A 24,178-nucleotide genomic window follows, 5' to 3' on the forward strand; every position below is an offset into this window, starting at 1 on the left:
CACCTACCCACAGTTACCACCCAAATTATTAATCCATAACAATCCACTCAAATTATTAATCCATCAAATGGATCAATCCACTGACTAGATTACAGCTCTCAGAATTTAAGCATTTCACCACTGAACTTTCCTGCATTGACACAGGAGCTTTGGGGGGACACCTCCTAGCCAAACCATAACAGGGTCCAATTTCATTCCTTTGCATGTAGAGTCCCACCCAAGTTATTTTTAATAGAAGAAAAAAGAGCCTTGTGGAAGAATAATGTTAATATAACAGACTATAATTAGTAAGGGCATAGCACAAACCAGGGACTGTTTAAGATTATATTCATTACATTAATCCCCACAACCACAGCAGGTAGATATTTTTCTCAAGTTACAGGTAATAATGTGAGCATTAGAGCTGGATATCTTGCCCAAAGGTCCCATGCTAGAAATGACTCAACTGTGTGACTCGAGAGTCCCTTACCACCTTCCTACACTGTCAATGCCACACAGCTGTCAGCAATTTGGGGCTGCGTTAAACACTCCTAACCTCTTGGTTTACTATCTCTACTATCTTTACTATCTCTTTGCTTTGGCATTTTCCTTGGCACTTGGACACCCCCTCAAATTCCTGGGCAAAGAACAAACAAATCCATAGTGGCCTTCTTCTTCCAAAATTCAGAAATTAATCTATGACAACCTGGGGAAATCAAAGAGCAAGCAAGCAAACAAACCTGAAGAACTTTTCCAGTTTCAGGAACCAAAAGCATTGCACAAATAATGAAGACATAGCTGATTCCCTAAAAATCCTCCCTGGGAGAATTCTAAAGATTTCTTCTGTTCTCTCTCCTTTGCCTCCTGGCACCCTTAACCTAGGCTCTTATCCTTCCTCACACAGCCTCCAAACTGTCTGCTAGTACTACTCCCCTCCAAATAGGCCTCCATGTTTCTTTCACAGAGATGATTGTTCAAAACTGAGAATCTTGTCACTCTGCAAAATGCCTTGTGACCCATCCCCTTCTCCCATGTACTAAGGATGAAGTCCACAGCCCTTGGCATGGCATGTATGACCTTCATAATCTGGTCTTTAAGTTAGCTTTTTAGGGTCTTTTGGTTCATCCAACTTATTCCCCAATATCACACCTTGCATCCTCACCTGCTAAGACCCTAAGAAACTTGAATTTCCTGAATGTGCTGTTATGCCTCTATGACATGTGCCTGCTGTGCCCATCCTCCAAGTCTGGTCCTTACTCATCCTTCAATCCCATATCTGATGTCATCTACTCTATGATGACTTTCTCATGCAGATGATAAAATTAAGGAGAAGACAAATATTAAGGAAAGTGTTGGCTGGAAGTTTGGCTTGTAGGTGTCTCTCTGAACCACTCACTTTTGTGTCCCTACTGCACTTATCAAAGTCCTATGCCCCAGAGACCTGCAGAGTATTTTGCCTGGTATGAATACTACATCTCATTATCATGTATCCTACACACAGGGCAGGGACCAGCAGGAGTTCAGGGAGGCTCTTCTAGCAATTTTTCTCCATAAAAAGATCTTAGCCTTATACCTAGACTCATTTGACCACTCCCTCTCCTTCCTGGCTCTGATAAGCTGAGATGCTTCCCACATATCTTATTTCCTTGCTATGTGATTTTGTTTCTTTTAGTAAAACCCTCATTGATGATAGCAATTTTGTATAGCAATGTAAAATGTATGACCCGACCCTCCAGCAATCTTATTGGGGCAGCCAGGAGATGAGAAAAGTAATCAAGACACTAGCTTCAAATATGAGAAAACAAAGTTATGGGTAACTATGGACACAAATGGAATTTTAAAACAGGAACAATTTTGTTAAGTTAAAAGTTATCTGGTTTCTTTGAGCTTAGTGGCGGGGGGGTGGCTTTTTGAGGGAAAAAAAAGCTCATCTCTAAACGGGTTTGGGTAACAAGATGTTCTGGTATGGTTTGGCTATAATGCCCATTAATATTGCCTGACATCTTTTGGATTTTCTGTGATTGACAATACTCAGAAAGCAAATGGTTGCTTCCTATATGTGACTCACAAATGTGTTGAGAGGACCGAGGAGTATCAACTCAAAATCAAGACAAACAGGAGGATGCCATCCACCCAACACATAAATAAACAATGGGGACAAGAGAAATCAGGTTTATCAAGGAAAAATCCACATTCCTGAAACTGGATGGTGCAGCCTCCCCCAAGCAGGCCAGAGACATCTTCCTAATGCTTTCTGGGTAGAATGTTCTATTCACTGGCTTAGCCCTCAATTGTCTGCTTCCTTCTGTCCCGAAAAGCCACAGGTTAGAGGTAATTCTCTTAGGTTCGTGCCTCTGGTCCCTGGGAGATTTCTCATAGCTAAGAAACACAATTACTTTGTAAAACACAGTATTACATTTCCCATTTTATTTTACTGATAGCAGGTGACCTTTCTACTTTGCTCCGCCACATACACACACACACACACACCCGCAAGGTCACAAGAGAATACAACCAGAAAAAAAAAAAAAAAGCCCTGAGTCATGCTGCCTGGAGACCTAAATAAGGCTAAAATTAGCAGCTGCCTCCATCTCTGGGCCATGTGGGCAGCAGCTGGAGCATTACAGTGGCCAGAGGAGGCAGACAGAAGCAGAAAGGCATTGCAGGTCACTGTTCAGGCTGGCACCCAGGGAGCAAAGGCTCTGGGCCTCGGGATAGCCTGGGGATAGCTGGAAGCAGGGCAGCTCCCCAGTGGAGTGGCAGCTCCACTTGTCTTCCCAGAAAGTCTCGACCTGACAGCCTGATAGTGCAACACACGCTTCCAGGCCAGTTCGTTCTTTCTTCTGCTTCCTGTGTAATTGATGTCTTGGGATACAGAATAATGTACAGGACAGTAACAGACATGAGGGCATGTTGAGGTGGAAGTGTGTGTGCATGCGTGTGTGTGTGTGTGTGTGTGAGTGTGTGTGCACACATGTGTGCTAGGGTTTGAAGCCAGGACCTTGCATTTGCTAACAATGCACCTTATCCTTGAGCAACACTCCCAGCCCTTGATCGGAAAGTCAGCTTGCAGGTGCTCATGTGGACAGTCACTGCGAGTTTGGGTTTCTGCAGGCTCACCTTCCCCTATCACATCAATTCTCTTCAAACTGACTTGGATCATCCATGACAGACAAGAGGCTCCCCAGAAACTAAGCCAACTTTCCTTGTTCCTCATTTTCCCATGGCCCTCACTACTGTGCTTTTAGCCCAGGAGGTCTTGCTTTGGATTTCCATATGACATTGTTGTGACTGGGCATACATCTATTGTCACTCTGTTGGAACATCTGTCCAGAAGCCCCTGTCCACCCTACCTACAGTGGGAACTGAAACACTTGAAGTGGGTACATATGAATGGCCAGTCCTGGATTCATGCCCCAAACTGTTTCTAGAGTAGGGAAGGAGTCACTGCCAGCCCATCCCAGTGCCTTGTCCCGCCTCTCCCCACTTCCCATACCACACACTATGGAGCCACCCCTAGGGCTGCTAAAACCAAGTACCTCAAACCGAATGGCTCACATCAACAGAAATGCATCATCTCATAGTTCTGAGTCTAGAAGTGTGCAACCCGGTATTGGCAGGGCCACGTTCCCTCAAACTTCTACACAAGGTTCCTTCTTTACTTCTTCTAGCTTCTGGTGGTCCTGGGCATTCCTGAACTGTGGCAGCATCGATCTGATCTGCCTGCACCCCCACTTGGTCACTTTCTCCCTGTGGTTTCCTATCATCTTCTCTTTCAGAGCATCTCTGAAATTTCTGCACCCAAATCTCCCTTTGTTATAAGGACCCGTCACACTGGATTAGGGCCCACCCTAATGACTTCATTGTAATTTGACACCTCTGTGAAGTCCCTATTTCCAGATGAGGTTATGTTTAGAGGTTCTGGAGATAAGGACTTCAACACACCTGTTTGGGGGACACAATTCAACCCAGAACAGCTTCCTTGCTAAGCTTTACCCTCTTGGTAGGTCCCTTTGCAAAGAATCCTCTGCAGTAGCAGGTGATGGGAGCAGGGCAGCAACCGAGAGGCTGCAGGAAGCTGAAGTCAGTGAAGGAAACAATGATCCAGATGAGGCTCCAACACTTGGGAAAAAGAGCTCTGACGCCTTGAACTGGCACTAAACAGGTGCTGACAACACCGGACTTTTTTCCCCCCTATCTTTATTTCAAGACAATGAAAAGCTTTTGGTAAGGGTTTCACTCTGACAGAATATTTGCTGAAATACCTGAGTGCCTTAATGACTCTCAAGAAATGTGATCACAGTGCCAGGCAGAATTCTTAAGGCAAAGAAAATGTCCCCTGAATTCCACTCTTTGATCTTTACAACAAAAAACAACAACAAAAACTAAACCACAGCCAGCCCACAATGCTGCTCATAATACATCATAATCACAGGCCTTCAGCTCTAGTGACAGCCACCCTGAGATTATTGTTTCTTTGGTCATTTGGATAGCATGCCAAGACAAAATGACTGTCTCCTTGCATTTCTTTGTGTTCTAGATAAGGGAGATTATATTAGAAACAGAACTTATGAGCAACCTAGCAATGTCCGAGAAAGACTGCAAGAAGCATTCAGCAACACCCTGAATGCTGACTATCCTGTGACCAAGAGTCCTTCACCAACTAGCAGGCTTACATAAAAATAGTTGTAGTTACGCAGACCTGTAAGTGGCTAATGCACCTAGCAGGCTGAGGCCCATTGGCCACAGAAAACTGGAAGTTCTGAGACTCATCTTCTTCCCAACACTCCAAATGACAAGTACTAAACATCACAACAGCAAAACCTAGACCACTTCTGACAGTAGCATCCAGGAATAATCTGCAATGGAATCATTGGTTGCCAGTAATGATTTAAGTTTCCTAACGCAAAGAGGGAGAAGGGGTAAGAGGCAAAGAACATGGGATTTTGGAGTCAAAGGGCTTGCAGTACTATCTGGTTCGCTGCTTATGAGCTATACAATTCTGAGCAAGTTTTCCAATCTCTGAGTCACAGGGGTATTAGTAATGCCACAAAGTTGTCTGCCTGAACTATCTCATAGGCCTGTTGAGAAGATCAACTCAATTGTAAAAGGGAAATCACTTCAAAAACAACAAAGAGTTCAAACACTGGGAGTCGATGCTACTTAGAACAATTAAATATTCTATTTAGTTGGAAGACTCATGAAAATTTAAACATCGGGTATCCAAGACATTTATGCAAAGTAAAGGAATACTTGATTACTAGCTGGGTCTGTAGCCCCACATGCTGCACACAATTTCACCTGTACCATGGGAAAACTCCTTTGAGCTAGGTCAGCCTGAATGCCCTAGATCTTAACAGTATGAACAACTCTTCCCCCCACCCCACCCCCACTCCCTGTCAAGTGCATTTGTGATTATTTCATTGCTACATGCAGAATTGGTGCAGGACTTGGCCCCTAACCATCTCCTGGCCTTCATCAGCCAAAACAACACAAGGGTCCCCTTCATCACATGAGAGGCAAAGAAAGCCTCTATAGGGAGGAGGAGGAGAGATGGCCACAAGAAAAGGATTCAGAGAGGTGGCAGAATGGGACCAGTGAGACTTACTACTTCTACAGCATTATAGGATCATCTACCCAGGGCCACACTCCTGTGCCAGCTCTTCTCACAATATGATTTTGCAGCTCCTCTCTTCTGGGGACAGAGGCTATTTTCCTTCTCCTTGAACTCAGGTTTGTTTAAAAGTTTATGAGGTGCTTGGGCAAAAAGAATGCAGAAGTGATCATGTAAACCAGAGAGGGCCTTATGTACTTTCTGCTTTTTAAATATTTTTTTTAACTTCTACATATTTTTTATTGAGCCAGTGACTGTCATGTGAACCAGCTTGGGCAAGTCAACTGAAGGATAAGAAACAAATCTGATCTCTTATCAGAAGCAGAAAGGAGTCAGCCAATTCATCCCAGCTGAGGCCCTCACAAGCACCTACCTAAGATCAATAAATGCAACCCATGGCTAACCTATAGATGAGGCAGTCCCATGCCGCAGTCTGGCTGGGCACAAAATCATGAGCCACCCCACACCTTGTAGATTCAAACAGCAACTCTTTATTCTCAAACTGTCCCTGGCACTCTACAAACACGTTCTGGGGGAATTCACGTTCTGGGCCCCAATCACGTTCTGGGCAAAATCCCAAATATTCGCTGAATCCCACGAGAACTCAACGAGCAGGCGCGCCTGAGGCAGCAGGATACGCCCTATTCCCAGCAGGGTACACCTTAAACCTGGAACTGCCCTAAACCCGGATTGTCCTAAACCGGGAATGCCCTAAACCCGGATCCGCCCTGGTCCTTTAGCAAGGTCACCTTAGATGCAATGTCACTGCAAAATGTCCTATTTCCATGAGTCCTTCCACTAAGCAACATGGGGTACGCTGGCAAGGAAATTGTCATACCTACTTGGCTAATGGCTCCCAGCATCTCCCCCCTTCTGATTAATTAAACAACAAGCAATGTGGCTTAAGGACCGTGCCTGGTAGGTTGTCCAATTCAACATATGGTTCTTACCCGTCATGGGAAAAACTGACCTTTAGGCGTCAGCCTCCTGTCTTAGGTTGATACCACTGCAATTGGATCATACCCGTCACCGACTACCGGTGCAGCATACAGCCATACTTGTGGATAGGTCTATGCACCAGTGGGGGGGTGAGGCTTTTTGCCTCACCTCTGTTGACCCCCAAATTTGGCCTTGGTGCCAGTGGGGGAGTGAGGTTAATGTGGCTTAAGGACCGTGCCTGGTAGGTTGTCCAATTCAACATATGGTTCTTACCCATCATCGGAAAACTGACCTTTAGGCGTCAGCCTCCAGATAACTTAGCCTTCAGTTGGTACAGAGAGTATTGGACTAAATAAATTCTTGTATTCAGCCATTAAGTCTTAGGGTGGTTTGTTATACAGCAGTAGCTAACTAATAAATGCTAACCTCAACATCTATCCGAGTCTAGACCAATAATTCTTTTCCTTTGGGCTATGGTAAAGATAAGAAAATGGGACCCAAAGAGCAATGTGGCCTTTTCCCCCTTACAGAGCAGTAGTCTTCAAACTGTCATGCATACCACAGGAGACAAACAGGATGTCCCAAAGTATAAACCATTTGTTTAACTTTAGAATAACTGATTTCAAGATTCTCAACTTCTGTATGCATTTACTCTTCCCTAAAAATTAATCTGTCTACTACTAAGATTCTTCTTTCCCCTTCTTTTTTAAAACAGCTTTTATTCCATATTACAAAGGAAAAGCAAGCCTCTCACCCATCCTTATCCTATTCCAGGATATTAGTCCAGGACATAAAACCCTCAAGGGAATTGATACTACTTCTTGAAAAACAGAATCATTCTGCATGTATATGATTGGGGACAGGAAGACTAGAGGGCCAAAGAGAGGTCAGTGGTAAGAGAAATCAAATAATTCCAAATATTATATGCTCATTTATCAGTAAAGATACAAAATTACTTCATTTGCATTTGGTTGTAGTCTAAACTATATCAGCTTTCCTAGATAAAGATATTTTAAAACCACCCCATCTTCTATGAAACTCTTCAAAATGAATTCAGGGAAACCTCTAACTAGCAGGAAAAAATTCACAGAAAATAACATTTGATGCATTCTGGCTGAAAGTCTGGAATTTCTAATATTTTAGATATCCTTTCAGCTTTAACACCCACCCAAAGACTCCTGTGCCTGGTGACTTGGCCTGAAATCCTTCTAGGACAACTGATGCCCAAGACATCTGGGTGACAACATGGCACAGAATAAAAATACCAAGGCTTCTGAGAGTCTTCAATTCAGATTCCAAGTATGGCCACAAAAGGAGCAGCGTATGACCATAGATAAATGCACAAACTGCTTAACTGACTTCTACGTATCAGTTTTACCATTAGTACCATGGACAAACCCTCCTGCTCCTCCAACTTTTTTTTTTTAATTGGTACCAGGATTGAGCCCAGTTGTGCTTACTCACCGAATCACATCCCTAGCCCTTTTTTGTATCTCATTTAGAGACAGGGCCTCGCCAAGTTGCTGAGGCTGGCTTTGACATTACAATTCTCCTGTCTCCTGGGATTACAGGCATGCACCACTGAACCCAGCTCCTCAAATTCTACAACTTTCAGAGGACCCCATGAGGCAGAAGTAGAATCCATGAAAGCCATGGAAACTCCATTGGAAGGAGTTTTATTAAGGGCTCATACAGATGGCAAAGTGAAGGACATTGATATTAAAACATAAGTGAATTTCTTCAGTAAACAGTTGAATATAGCTCTGTAATTCAAAGATAGCAACAAGCTTTAGCTCTAGGTTGGCAAGGCCAGTCCCCACAAACCACCTGTGGCCCAAGCATGCTTGCAGTGCGCTCTCCATAGTAAGGACTTGTGCAGATGGCAAAATGAAGTAATCACAGAGGAAGGCCTCTGAGACATTGACATCTGCCCTCTGTCTTCTCTCATCAGCAATGATATTTTACTCCCAAGAAGATGCGAAGGGAATGAGTTTCTACTTAACTACAACCATCTAGAATTTCCAGTGCAATATTCCAGCTCAGCTTTAAATAAAAAGCCTGTCCACAACCATTTGAGTCAAGAGACAAATAAACTGTCTGGACAAGCTGGTAATCAGGGAGAAAAGATATTTTGTTCTCGCTCAGCTAAAAATAGAAGCAAATATGAGGAGGGTTAAGGTTCTGACCTGCATAAAAAATGACTAGCTCCTCTCTCATTGCAATCTGGAGGAAAAAACCAAATACTCCTTGCCTTGGCAAGGGGCCGCTGTGGAAGATAAGTTTGGAGATGGGTTTGTCAAACTAGAACAGGTAATGAGAGAAAACCAGCATGTGTGTGAACACGTGCAGGTGTACATGCGTGCACAACGAGGAGTTGATCAGAATGTTTGGTGGATGCTGTGTGTCTACTAAGTTCCTATCAATGTAAAATCTTAGATGCAGGAGCTGAGGCCCCAACTCTTATGAGACATTTTAGGTCCTTTGCTACAAAGTCAATGCCTTGCCTGGACCAAAGCAGACAGAGTTTTCAGAAGGAACACCATCCTGCACCCAAACACAGAGCCCTTATCCCTCTCAAAGACAGATACAGTTCCAATAATATAACCATCCCCCTTGAATATCTTTCCTCCCCACTGCTCTAGGTCTCTAGAGAGCACCGTAAGGATAGCTGGGGCCACAGGTGGATTTTAGGGACTAGCCCTTGTCAATTTAGGGGTTACAACTTATGGTTCCCTTTGAATTACAGAGCTATATTCAACTGCTGTTGAAGAAATTAACTTAGACTTCATTGTCAAGGTGTAAGGTAGACAGAAGAAAGCTTTTCCCATCTTTTTAAAGACAAAGCATTATGTAAGTAGCACCTTGCACTTGTCTGCAAAGCATGACAGCACAGTCTTCCTAGAGTGAGCAGGTGAACCAATCCCTGGCTACATCCTTCTCAGATCCATGAAAATTTCTCAAGCAGCTAGAAGCAAATTTCAACAGTAGAAAATTAGAGATTTTTCCAAAGCAAAAATCCTGACTCCTTATATTCTGCTGAATTAACTGAACATCACTTCTCCAACTTCAGAAGTTATGCTTATTGATAAAGTGCTATGTGTGTTACTACAGGGACACAGCCACATCAGTGTTTATAGCAGCACAATTCACAATTGCTAAACTGTGGAACCAACCTAGATGAATGGATTAAAAAATGGGACATATATACACAATGAAATATTACTCACCAATAAAAGAGAATAAAATCATGGCATTTGCAGGTAAGTGGATGGAGTTCAAGAAGATAATGCTAAGTGAAGTTAGCCAATCCCAAATAACCAAATGCCAAATATTTTCTCTGATGTAAGGAGGCTGATTCATAGTGGGATAGGGAGAGGGAGCATGGGAGGACTAGATGAACTCTAAATAGGGCACAAGGGTTGGGGGGGAAGGGAGGGGTTATAGGGTTATTAATGATGATGGAATGTGATGATCATTATTATCCAAAGTACATGTATGAAGACATGAATTGGTGTGAATATACTATGTATACAACCAGAGATATGAAAAATTGTGCTCTATATATGAAATAAGAATTGTAATGCATTCTGCTGTTATATATAAATTAAATTTTAAAAAATACTATATGTATAACACATACTAGAACCCAAGATTTACAGCTCAGAATTGCTGCCTTCTACTCTTGGGGAGAGTAGTGCAGGTAACACAGTAGAAAGGGAAGGGTCTGGTTTAGAAGTCTTCTATCCACCATCCATGTCACCCACAGAGATAAGGATAAAGATTTTTATGAAGGCACTCTATTATATATTATTATAATATACAAAGTTTACTATAGTATATAATACATATTATAAACTTTGAAGCCTAGAGCAAGTAAATCTATGGCCAAATTTAGTGAACTGGAGACCAAGACAACTCCTTCAGCAAACCATGATACATCTTCTAGGAACATCCTTAAAGCTGGGAAATGACTTCCTGAGAATTAGTGAGCATCTCTATGTGGAGCCCTGTACCATCAACTAGGAGACATTTGCAAATCTCCTCAATAATCCCCATTGCCCAGACACCAGCCTGTCACTTCCTGGCTCTGCCCAGGCTCCATAGGTGAGATCTATAAAAGGGGTGCAGCACTAATAGCTCCTTGTCACTGTAGCAGGTTCCAGTCCCGAAGGCACAGAGAGAAGGGCCAGCTATTATTAAACCTTGAAATTTAGATACTGAGCTTAAATGCTCTCCGTTCACTGCAGACCGGTTTACTCACTCACTCTGTATGTAGAGAGATGGGTCTTGGAGCAATGGGAACTGATTATGTACCCAAAGGAGAGGCCAGAGGCTACCAGGCTATCAAGGTCCTAGCTCGTTCATTAGAGGCTACCTGTATAGGTAAACAATCCCTCATATGAAACCTTATGATCAGAAGAGTGTCAGAATCCAGATTTTGTTTTTAGTTTTTAGAAAGCCAATATAGTAACATTCTCAGCAGGGCCTGGGGAAGCATCCTATAGACTCTTTTTTTTTTGTACCAATCTTCAATTGGTCAATCAAATTAGATATAAGATAAAATCTGAAGTTTTCAAGGATGGGATATTTGGCACCATCTGTTTCACTTTCCTCCAAAAGACTTCTAAACCCAGCCATTCAGAGGCAAGAACCCTCAGCAGGAAATAAACAATGCAACTGCCAAAACCCCAGCAGACCTTCCCCGACTCAGGGGGGCCATGGGACAGAGCAGCTGAGATCCAAACAGGTTCATTTAGAGAATTCCTGACACAGTAAATGCTTCTAAGCTGAGCTTCCCTAGCCACAGAACCCGGAAAGAAAATGATTCCACAACATTCTCCATAATGGGAGAATCAGAGTTTCCAAGACCCCAAGACTTTTCTGAGGTGGAGGCAAATAGTATATCCTATCAGACCACAGAGGGACCAGTCCACAGTAGCAGACCCTATATTTCAGAGCCTTGATAACCTGTGACTCATAACTCTACAGGGTGCCGAGCAAATCATGCTGTGATCTTTCCACCACTGAGAAGCAGAAAGAACGCCTCCTAGCTATCATATCTGTCTATTTAAACACCAACATGCCTGAAGCTTTGCCTCCTACCCTGTTGTCTTCTCACTCTATGATGTTCCCTGGATCACTGAACCTATAAGCTCTACGCCCTTGATGCTCACATCTCAATCATTAGTTTTCTCTGTTCCCCATCACCAACTCTTTTTTTTTTAAGGCACTAGGGATCAAACCCAGTGGTGCTCTACCACTAAGCTACATCTCCAGTCCCTTTTTAAAAAAATTTTTAGATTTGAGAAGGATCTTTTTTCTCTTAATTTTTTAAATTTACTTTAGTTATAGTTGACAGTAGAATGCATTTATGTGCTCTGATATATCATACACATATGGGATATAATTTCTCATTTTCAGAGTGTACATGTTGCATACTCAGAATCATATTGGTCATGCAGTCACATAGCAGAAAGAAACAGACATTATTTATCTTTCCTGTTCCCACATCTCCTCCCCTCCCCTCCCCTCCCATTACTTCCCTTCATACATTTGTCACAACAAAACCCAGAATCAACTATCACATTTTGATTTGCATGTGTGGCCCAACATGTGTGCACCTCTTTTTGTCTCCCTGTATTCTCAGTGTTTTGCAAATAACCAACACCTAATATGTCTGATGCACTGAAGGAAAAATCAGAGCCTTTTCACTAGGTGACAAGAAAACTCCAAGTCAGGGTTTCCCTCTGCACCACAGTGTTCTCAGCATTGTGCAAGGTTCTGCAGGTAGGGGGTGGCAAGAAGAGTAAAAGATACTCTCCCTCTCCTTTATTGCTTTTATCTTTAGATCCTCTGCACCTTATTATCTCCCATCCTTATGAAAGGACAGCTCCTAGTCAAAAAGCACATGGTCTTTTCAGGAACTATCAGCTAAAACACCTCTCAGAAAGATCAAAGAGGAGATTTTTTAGTGATGAGATTATAGCAGCGCTCTTTCCTGGCCCCAGTTACGATTCATGACCTGGCATCCTGGAATCATGCAGCTGTGTATGGGCTATTTTTGATGTGCAAGAGTCCACCGAAAACTAAAAACTATTAAAAAATTCAAAAAAAGAAAAAAGAAAGTTACATCTAAAGCATCACTGACTCCTCAAGAACCCAGATGTAGAGATGACAAGCCATCCTGTAAAATCACATCACCAGCATTTGTCAAAGCTTCCCCAAACCTCCCAACACAATATCATGCTACTGGTCAGAGAAAAAGAACAGGGAATCTTTTCTTTTAAACCATCATGTATTGGATACAGTAAAGTTTACTGAGAAGACTTCAATTATCTTAAGGACATTGTGTATCTCTTAGTTCCAGTCCAAAGGAAATGGTGACCATAAATAAATAATGGTAAGTTATGACTGTAGTCTTTTGACAACTCCCACATACTAGCAATTGACCTATTGGAGGTGTGGCTTTGCTATGGATAATGAGACAATCCACAGAATGCAAATGAAACGTAAGCTTGGCCACTAGTGTTCAGACAAAAGTGTCTACAAGTTAGAGATATACAAACACAAGGATCATACAGCTACAGGAGAACACAGTGGGACTTCTAGGACATGTTTCTCTAGGACATTCAGAGCAGTAAGTGGAACAAGGTTAGATTTTACTGTACACTGAGACAGATTTAGTAGGAAAAAAAAATTAATTGAAAAAGTTGGGGCAGTAAAGTTTGATGTCAAGTATCACATGTGGTAGATATGAAGTATATAAAAAATAGAAAACAGTCATATCTAAACATGGGAAATTATTCCTGATATTTGTCATTACATTCATGGTATGTGAAAAGTAACTCTCAAATCCATTCATGCTATCAACTGCATACACAGAAAACAAGAAATTGGCTGAACACAGCACTCACTCTCTGGCAACTTACCTTGTATGAAGATCCTATCCCAGTAGGTTTTACCAACTTGATTGCCCCCAAGAAACACCAGGTTGAACAGGATCAGCATTGAGGTGGCACAAGACGCAAGGGCAGCATGCAGTCGTCGGCGAGCTTGTGGGGAGAGGTGTCGAGCCTACGAGGACAACGGCAAGAAGGCACCTCATCATAAGGGTGCAAGAAATATGACTAAGACACCACCCTCTTAACACCATCCCAGGATGCCAGGTTGTTATTGAAACAGATATCAAAACTTCTATCCTTGCAATATTCTGATCTTAGGAAAGAAGGTGATGTATTATTAATGTTCCTTTGTCCTCCCACAATGGATTTCTTCTGACCCATATAATACATGTGTGGAATCTAGTTGTGTTAGTTTTCATCACTGTGATCAAATACATGACAAAAACAATTTAGAGGAACAAATATTTATTTTAGCTCAGGGTTTCAGAGGATTCACGCTATTGTTGGCTGGATCCAAGGCATAAACATCATGGTGGAGGAAGGCTGCTCAGCTCAAGGCATATGTGAAATGGGGGGGGGGGGGCCAGGTGTTCAAAGACAGATACAGTCCCCAGGGTCATGCCCCCAGTGACTGACTTGCTCCAGTCATGCTCTACCTGCCTAGTTTTTACCACTTCTTAGTTCATTCATATTGCTTCATCATCAAATGGATTAATCCACTGATGAGGTCAAATCCTCAAAATCCAATCACTGTACGTCTGGATGTTACTGTATTGCTAATACATGACTGTGGGGAGGCATTCCAAATTCAAACATAACTCTAGTTAAGACTCAGCAGCACCTCCTCCTGTCATTGAAACATATTCATGTCTTCTGCATATAAACCTATAGGTGCTCTCCACAAAAACCAGTATAAATAGGTTCATGTCAAGATCAGTGTGATCAGAATTCAAGGTCAGAGTGATCTTCTGGGCCAGTTAGCTCAACTCTGGGAAATCAGCCAACCACCCTGTAAACCTGATATATTATTAGGCGGAATCCCAAGACAAAGGTGCAAGAGAATCGATATGAGACAACTCCCCTGCTGGAATCAAGCACAGGACATTCCATTGAGAGCACACAACACCATCTGACATGGTGGCTGGAGGAATGCTTTCCAGCAATCGTGATAAAGAATTCCCCTCATCCTTCCTAGCTCTTCATTGTGCTCCCTCTGCTCTTCATATTTCCTCAGAGATTTCATAAAGCAAACAAAGACTTTATTCCTTATCACTGACTATTCTGGTGGCCTCTCCAGAGTGAGGTCACTGTGCTGTGTGGAGCACGCGAGTCCCATCAGCACAACTGTGCATCTGTATATTCAGAATGAAAATCAGATATAGCACCACAGCCATGTACACAGGGCCCCAGAGTTTCTAACAAATACCTTAGCTTAACACAACACAGAAAAGAGAACCAAATGTCACAAGGTATTTCCTGAATATCCTCCAGAAACCTCTACACGCATCTTAACCTCAACTATGCTACAATTACAAACAGAATTCTGGCCAACACAATGGCAGCAGTGTATGCAATATGACAGTAAAAAGGACTCCCCTAGAAGGTGAGTCTCCAGCAGGAAGTTCACATATCTCAGGCAACACCACCACAGGTCACCCGTTTCAGAGTCCTCTCAATCTAGAGAAACAAATTCCTGACCCTTTTTCTCTCCTGTGAACCCCAGCGTTGACTATGTAGGCTCAGATCTAGCTATCACATGTATGTCCCCTCAGGGTTGTCTCTTCCAACACCACTTTAGAGCACACTTATGGGCACAACATGTGTTTTCTTTCCATGAAAAAAAAAAATGTGTAGCAAACTGAGCTGTCTGCCTGGACATGACATACAAAGCTCTCCAGTGCAGTGGCCATGTCTTGCTTGGAGACTCCAGACCAGCCGACCCCTATTTACTCTCTCTGCTCTAAGAGGCCATGAATGTGGACCAGAGGTTAGATAAGAGATAAGTACATGATGTAAAAATTTGAAATGAGTGAAGGGGAAAGTTACCAGCTTACTATCAGCAATCTTCACCTCTCAGAATAAGGAGATATTAATCTACCAGTTTGTGCATTTTAAAACAGGAAAATATTTTGAGGATTACTGAATCAATTAGCAGTAATGGGAAGTTGAGAAGTAGTCAGGGAAAAAAGAATCCAAAATAATAAATCAAGAAAGCATGACTATCTTAACTGGCATAGTATATCCAAATAATTCCCTCCAGGTACAGGGGCCAAAGATAACACATTTTATTTCTCAGGGACCTAGTGAATCAAAAGTGACCCTCTGTTTTAACCCAGGCAGTCTCCTCTAAGCCTGATGCCCTTGAAGAAGAATTCAAAGGCCCTGCATTATCTTTCTTTTATTAATGTCAACTTCAGAGAGTGGTCATAGTGTGCTTAATCTCAAAGTGGTTCTCCTTTTATACAGAAGGATAATAGTTGAAAAGAAATTAACAGGTTCTGAGAGAGAGGGACTCTCTTCCATGGGGTTGCTAAGCAGGACTATGTGCTGAAGGTCCTGCCCTTCCATTGGTATGTGCCAATTTACACTTAACAGTCATAATAGGCCAGAGGTGATATACAACATATTATCCTACCGAAGTCCAGACATCAAGAGTTCAGAAACTGCCACTAGGCTGACCTTACACCAACAGAGGAATAACTTCTTGTCAAAGGAGCAAAGAAATTGCGCTTGCCAGCGTTATGAAAGCACTCTGTCCCCAAAACATAGTGTTCTATGTAAGGACTTCCCTGATGCACAATGAGCAAGATAAGCATTCCTCCATGAGGGTCCAAGGTTAGGCTCTATAACAATTGTGGTGTTGTTACCTGGTACAGGGAGAGAGCCCACGCTGTAGCAGGGAGCTGGGCTGAGGAGTGGGGCAAGGGAGAATGAGCGGGCTCACCTGAAGCCCACGGTTTTACAGATCTTCCCTGGATTCTGTGATTACTCTAGTCTCTCACCTACATGATTCAATGCATTTCTGGTTTTGCTTAGGAAATAAAAAGTCAAAATAATAGCAACTGTGAAGGAGCCTCTCTGTTCTCAGTAACAAGGTGGGGTGGCTCTAAACTCTGAAATGACTAACAATAATTCAATTTTTAGACCTGGCTTTTTCTTTTTGTTGTTTCAGTGAGCAGCATTATTAAAGACATGGGCTGTTAGAATCAGTAAACTTCAAGTATTCAAAAGAGAAGGTACAATGCTCATAGGCAATTCCTGATTATCCCCCAGGGAGAGTGGGTGGGAGACAAAATAGAAGATGATCAAGAAAAATCCCCAAACCTAATTTTAACTAATAGCAGCAACGCTGAGAAAACCAGTTTTGCCAATAAGCAGAATCCAAAGAGCATTGTCTCTTCTCATTGTAAGTCAGTGGAAGAAAGTCATGACAGGCTACGAAGGAAAAAGAGGCTTTATCTGGAAATCCACAGAAGAGTAATACAGCAGTGTCCCCTTCTCAGGGATGTGTGTTCGGAGATACACTATGAATACCTGCAACTGTAAACAGTACCAAACCCCATATATACTGTTTTTTTTTCTTTCTGTGCCTATGTCCTATGAGAGTTTAACTTATAAATCAGGCACAGTTAGAGATTAATGACAATAGAGCAATTAATACACTGTAATGAAAGTCATGTGAATGTGGTCTATCATCAAAATACCTTAATGTACTATATTCACTCTTTTGATGATGAGGTGATATCCTCATATTTCTGAGAAAAGGAAGTGAGGTGAAGGACATTGGCACCATAACATAGCATTAGCTTACCACAAAAGGGTTACTTGAACACAAACACCAGCAGTCTGGTACCTAGAGGGCTACCAAGTGACCACCTGGTGGGTAGCTACATGATCGACAAAGGGATGATTCATGTTCCAGGTGGGAGAGGATTATCAAACCACTCAGGACTATGAGAAATCTGCAACTTTGAATTGTTCATTTCTGGAATTTTCATACTGCAGTTGGCTACAGGTAACAAACTGGAAAGGTGAACTGTAGATAAGAGAAAACTATCATAATAACAGTAAAGGGATATAAGTCTCAGCTGCCAATGTCTCTCCTCTTTGGATTCCCCAAACACACTATGGAAAGTGACAGGGATCTCTCTACTTTGGAGCCAAGGTCTTAGCCATTGACTTATAGGAACTCTGGGGGAAGTATCATACTGAGGTGTTCCCAGAAGAAAAATGCCATATGAGCAAGGCCAGAGGGTATCCTCCCCTGAACCAGCCAACTCCAACAATAAATATGACTTTCTAAATTCCCCACTTGAAACACTTTGTTTCTTTTGAACCTGCTCCTCTGAAGTCCTATAGCAATTACTCCCGTGTCCCTTCACATCTAGGATGCAGGCTGCTATGAGTGGGAGCCATGCCTCATAGGTCAGCCATCCATTTTCCTGGCTCAGATGCTTGAAAATGCCCTTGAGAAAAGAAGTCGTGTGGAGGAAATGTAAAGTAAATAGGAAATATCACAGTACAATGAAAAGCCATGAGGTATGAAAATGAGAATTGCCAACATGATCAGATAAGGCCATGTCTGACAAACAGAACTTGAATCTTATTAATGAATTTATCAGGATTAAAAAACAAGACCTCTGGTCTGGTCATGATCTTTCCCCTGAGAATACTCAAGTCTGTGGCAATCCAATATTTTAGAAGCAGGAAAAAAAACTGGAAGTGGCATTCTCCCATGGGGAATGTTTGTAAAGTTGCTGGGCAGTTTTCATTTGTCTCAATGAATAAGAGGCAATTGTGGATTTTGGTGGGTAGTGACCTGGAACAATAAACATAGTGCAACAAGAATACCAAGTAGAGGGTCTTGATTTAACATTTGAGCAGCCATCTTAAATGTTAACCACCATCTTATAAGTTTTGCTTTCCTGGGTCATATCCTTTTACCTGAACTCCTCCCATCCCCATCAGTGACCTACCCCATGGCACCAGAACCCTAAGCCAATCCCAGAAGGATATGACCTCTTTGCTCTGGAAAGCCCCATAGTGACATCGATCCAAGCCAATCCCATGCTATTCCCCACCATCCTAGCTCTGACGTAGCACCAGCAGCCTATCCCATAGTGCCACCGCTACAACTTCTAATCCCCACCCCACAAAAGCTGGACACCCAAACATCTCGGGGCCTCTCACCACACTATAGAGCTCTGACAAATAAACTCTCGTGTGTATCTCTGTCTGGTTTCCATCTTTCATTTCTCAATTACCTGCTTACCGATATCTTGTTCCCTGCTTTCCCTTCACCAAGTCCTGCCCAAAATATTTATAGATGAATTCTTTTCTTCCATATTCCTCACAGAACAGAGTTCATGCTCAGCCTATGGGGGCATTAAGAGCAATTCCCAAATATGTCCCCTTTCCCCTGGGACCCAGAGAAATGCAACCTGGGGCAAGGAAGTGTTCTGGCACCCAGTGCTAGGACCCTCCCACCCACGCCACAAGAGCATCAACTGGAGGAGCTTTCTGTGCCTCTAGCTACTTACAGACAAGGTGTTGCCACCAGATCCAAGTGCCCTCATCCCAACACCCCTCAAACTCAGAAGATGGGGGAAGAATGGGAGGTGGGGCAAGTTAGAAAGAATCACTGCCCCATACCCATGTGGTCAGTTCTCTCTAGAGTCTAACTTATGGCAGAAAGGTGGAGTGGGACAATTTTTCCCCTGTGAATGTCAATATAGTCCATTCTTCAGGTTCGAGAGAGAGAGAGAGAGAGAGAGAGAGAGAGAGAGAGAGAGAGAGAGAGAGAGAGAGCGCGCGCGCCTCTCAGAATACCAGGAAACCCAGGTCTGGGACAGACTTTCAATTCCTCTGCCCAAGTGCACGTCTCTGACCACAGGAACAGATGGGATGCAGAAATATAATGACAGCTTAGCGGTGTCTTTACTAATACACTGACTTCCAAAGGTGAGGACTGTGACCCAAACCCACTAAACCTTAGGGCTGAACTGAACTTTGTCAAACTAGTTTGTATTTCCTCCCGTGACGTGTCCATGTTCCATTTGTTTATTCACCTCTCCATGGCAGCTCCTCCATCTTTTTGCAGTCAACATCCTGTCCTTGGAAATCACAGGATTGGCTGGGGTCAACAAGCCCCCATCTGGGAGTAGAGGCTTTGAAATCCAAGGATGTACGAGGTGTGAGAGGCAGATAGTGCTTTGGTGCTAGAGGCTGCCAAGCCTGGTGGGTCCCTCACTTATCCATAGAGGGGCTGCTTGTGGGACCAAGCTGGGAGGAGGGGACAGGCCAAGCATCTGGGGAAACAGATGGTTGGAAGCATGGTTGCTGGAGACTGACAAAGGCTTGGCATAAGGGACCTGATGCTATTTATTTTTCAGTGGGGAGAAGCTAAAAATAGAAACTGGGTGGGTTTGAGCAGCTGGACACAGTTCTTCCATATAATCACTGATGTTCTTCATTTTCTAATGAAATCCTAACCAGAGATTAGGAGAGATGAATAAGGCAATGGCAAGGGAGGAGGCTGGTAGAGACCAAGGAGAGTAAAATGAGGCGTGGACACCTATGAGTCAAGATGAGACCTGAGAAGAATGGCCAGAGTGAAACATTCAAGGTCAGGAGGACTCAGGTTACAAAGACATTTCAGGGCCTCCTGTTTCATCTCTGTATCAACCTGAAGGATACTACACTTGCTCCTTTCCTCAAAACATTTTCATTGCTTTCAGTTAGAAATCTGTGTTCTACTCATCTCCCCTCCACCTCCTGTTCCTACTAACAAGTTCCTGAAGAATGGTACAAGGCCAAATCATTATTTGTCCCCCAAACTCATGCATACTCTGCAGGTAGCCAATAATTATCTAACACCTATCCCTCTCTGCTGTACATCAGTCACAGAATCTCCTGAGCCCTTAGCATCTCTCCCATCCCAAGTCTAAGTTAAATGAATACATGAAGATACCAAGAAAGTAATATTTCCTCCTTTTAAGTGTACAAAAGTTAAAAAAAAAATATCAGGTCACTGAAGTTACATTTTTCCATCAGTGTGGTACTGAGCTCTAAATAATGCATGGCCATAGGAGAGAATTCAGTATCTGCAGTGATAACGTCAAAAGCAGTCTTGCTTAACCTGCATAGGTAACTTGGAACATGTAAATCCACTGCCCAGAACACACTCAGGCTCTTCATCTACTCAGTTCACAATAGGAAATAGATAAACATAAGTTGTCCTAATCTTGGCAGAGTCGATCATCCATTTGCATGTGCTGGTATAAACCACGGGACAGATCACATCAACCTGTATGTTTTAGATAACTTCAGTTTGTGATACAAAAAGTTCACTGTTCTGAGGAGCTTTACCCATATTGTGAGTAGTTTAAAACCATCCATACTTTACCAGTGAAGATTAAGAAGAATGGAGAGATTCAGTCCTGACCCTCAGGTACATATTGACAAGTACAGTTCAGGGATTTGCCCACATTTCACTAACTCACATCTGTGTAACAGGATGTCCTCTCACTTCTAACCTAGAACCACCATGATCTTTGATTCTTCCATGCCAGCTACAAAATTTTGCAGGAAATGTTAACATTTGTTCAAAAAATACATCATGCATGCATTTTTCTAGCAAGAGTTGAGTAGATACCAAGTGTCAATTTCAGAAGAACATATGGTTTACAGTGTCACTGTAATTGGAATTCACAGTTACAGTAAGGTTTGGCATATTCTTCAGAAATTGACAGTCCAAAAGAAAACATAGTATCTTAAAAATAATAAAAGTTAATAGACCCTAGTGGCTTGGGGTCATGTTAGCCAAAGGATACACAATTTCAGTTAAATAGAATTTAAAAAAAAAAAAAACTATTGAACAATATGGTGGTATGGTTAATAGCAATATATTGTATTCGTAAATCTACTTTTTAAAGCAATTTTCAAGTGTTCTCACTACAAAAAAATAAATGAGAGGCAAGGCTTGCATTAATTAGCTCAATTTAACCATTCGACAATATACACATATTTTCATATATCATTTTTACATGATGAATATATAATTTTCATCTGTGCAATTTAAATTTTTAAAAAATGTTTAGTACCTAAACTGTAAAGTAGTGAATTTAGTTAATCAGATTACATGAAAATGTAGCTTTGTAAAAAGCCTAAATATTCTACAAAAATGAACAAAAACAAAACTGCATTAAAGCTAATCAAAGAACTCAGCAAAATTTCAGGATACAAAAATCAATACGCAACAATCAGTTGTGTTATATATACAGTTGACATTCTGAGAAAGAAAAATTCTACTTATAGTAGTATTAAAAAATATTTAGATGTAAACTAAGGAGGCAAAATATTTGTATACTGGAACTATAAAACATAGAAAAACATCCCATGTTCATGAATTGGAAGATTCAATATAATTATAGTGACAATGCTATGAAAAATTATCTACAGATTCAATGCAATCACTACCAAAATGCCAATTATTTTTTTTCTTGCAAAAATAGGAAAACTCATCCTGTCATTGATATGGAATCTCAGGGGACCTGAATGGCCAAAATGATCTTGAAAATGAACAATGTTGAAGGAACTCTAATTTTCTGATTTCATAACTTTCTACAAAACTACAATAATCAAAATAATACTAGCAAAAGACAGGCATATAAAAAACTGGAATAGAAAACCCAGAAATAAACCTTCAAACATGGCTTAATAATGTTCAACAAAGCTGAATGATTTTCAACAAGAGCACTAAGAATGCTTAATAAAAAAGGACAATTTTTTCCAACTATGGTTCTGGGAAAAGTGGATATTCATATGAAGTTTGGCACTGTATTACACTATATATGTGTGTACACATATATATACTTAACTCAAAATGATCAAAGATATAAACATAAGAAAATTATACAACTCAAAGTAAAATATATAGTAAAATCTTCATTGAATTGAATTTGACAATGATTTCTTGGCTATGACACTGAAAAAAATAGTTAAAAATAGTTAAACTAGATTTTATCAAAAACCTTTGTACATCACAGTACACTGTCAACAGAATGAAAAGGCAATCCAGGAATAGCATAAAATATTTGCAATCACATATCACTAAGGGAGTAAGTAAGATCAAGAATATACAAAGAACCCATGCAATTCAACAAAATATGTACTTGAAAAATGGGTGAAGAACTTGAATAGATTTTTATTTAAAGAAGTTATACAAATGCGCAATGAGCACAGAAAGACATTCAACATCAGTAATAATAAGGGAAATTCAAATTAAAACAGAAGATATTATCCACATCTTTGAAGATGGCTATAATTCAAAAAACAAAAACTATTAAGTGGGGGTAAGGATGTGGAGAATTTGGAATCCTTATAATTTTCTTGGATTTGCAAATATGTATTAAAGAAATTGAATTGATAATTGCTGACCTCCAAAAAAATAAAGCATATACACATGATTTCCTTGGTAAAGCCTACCAAACATGTAAGGAAGAAATTATACCAATTCACCGTAATCAGTAGAAGAGGAAACACTTCCTAACTCATTCTATTTGGTCACCACTACCATAACATCAATGTCATATAAAGACAAAATCAGGGTGGAAAATTGAAGACCAAGATTTTTTATGAACATAGATAAAAACTTCCTCAACTTGATCTACTAAAAAATTCCTGTAGCTAAAATTAGGAACAAGGCAAGAATGTTCCTTCTTAGTTTTCCTATTTAGCTTCATAGTGGAAGTCCAAGCCATTGTAATAAGACAAGAAGGGGAAATAAAAGCCACACATATGGGTAAGGAAGAAATAAAGCTATGTTAGCTTCCAGTTGAGACAATTGTCTATGTATATAATCCCAAAAGGTTCAACAACAAAAATCCTGGAAGTAACAAGTGACGATGCCAAGGACACAAGGGAGTCCTCACATTTTATGGAAAAAGTATCTCCATTTAAAAAAAATAAAATTCTATATTAGCAAGAAAGTCCACTTTCTACATATATAACCTAAAGAAATGATAGCATGTATACCACCATGTTCTCAGCAATATTATTCACGGTAAGCAAAAGGTAGAAGCAATCCAAGTATATATCAGTGAATTAATACAGAAACAAAATATGGCATATAAAGGATTTTTATTCAACCTTAAAAAGGAAAGAAATTCTGACACCTACTACAATATGGATGAAATTTAAAGACATCATGCTAAGCGAAATAAGCCAGAAAATAAAAGATACACACTGTATGACTTTACTGATGTAACTAGAAATGTCAAATTCAGAGAGACAAAATAGGATAGTGGTTACAGGAACTGGGAGGAGGGATGGGGAGTTATTTCAAAGGTATAGAATTTTAGTTTGATGCTAGATAAGCTAGGGATGAAAGGAACAGACCTCAACATCATAAAAGCTATTTATGACAAATCCAAAGCCTGCATCATATTGAGTAAAGAAAAATTAAAAGGGAAGATCCAACATGGCGGCGAGAGGGGAGGCAGCGCTTTCAGTACCTCCTCAACAACGGGGTCAGAGAGACGCATGGATACGCTTAGATTCGACCTGCTGAGAAACTCCTAGCAAAATTCCACTAAAGAGAGACCGGCTGGGAATTGGAAGGATTTTTGGAGGTGACAGTCTGCGCTAGACGAGTGAATCTCCGCCACGCAGCGCAGAGGTCCAGACCCGCCAGCCGCTGCCCGCGCGACTCGGCGACTGTCGGCTGCCTGCACGCGGCCCCCGA

General features: G+C 41.4%; 1 protein-coding gene across 3 annotated transcripts in view; it reads right to left on the bottom strand.

Annotated features, from left to right (window-relative positions):
- The window catches only part of Hhat (hedgehog acyltransferase), a 330,730-nt gene that overhangs the window by 30,931 nt on the left and 275,621 nt on the right, over positions 1 to 24,178 (bottom strand). For all 3 annotated transcript variants that reach the window (XM_048809436.1, XM_048809435.1, XM_048809437.1), the window contains exon 11: positions 13,462 to 13,606. In XM_048809436.1, coding sequence (XP_048665393.1) covers positions 13,462 to 13,606 — 145 coding nt within the window. The remainder of the gene's footprint in view (positions 1 to 13,461; positions 13,607 to 24,178) is intronic.

The sequence above is a fragment of the Marmota marmota genome, unplaced genomic scaffold, assembly GCF_001458135.2.
Source record: "Marmota marmota marmota unplaced genomic scaffold, marMar, whole genome shotgun sequence".
Taxonomy (NCBI): Eukaryota; Metazoa; Chordata; class Mammalia; order Rodentia; family Sciuridae; genus Marmota; species Marmota marmota.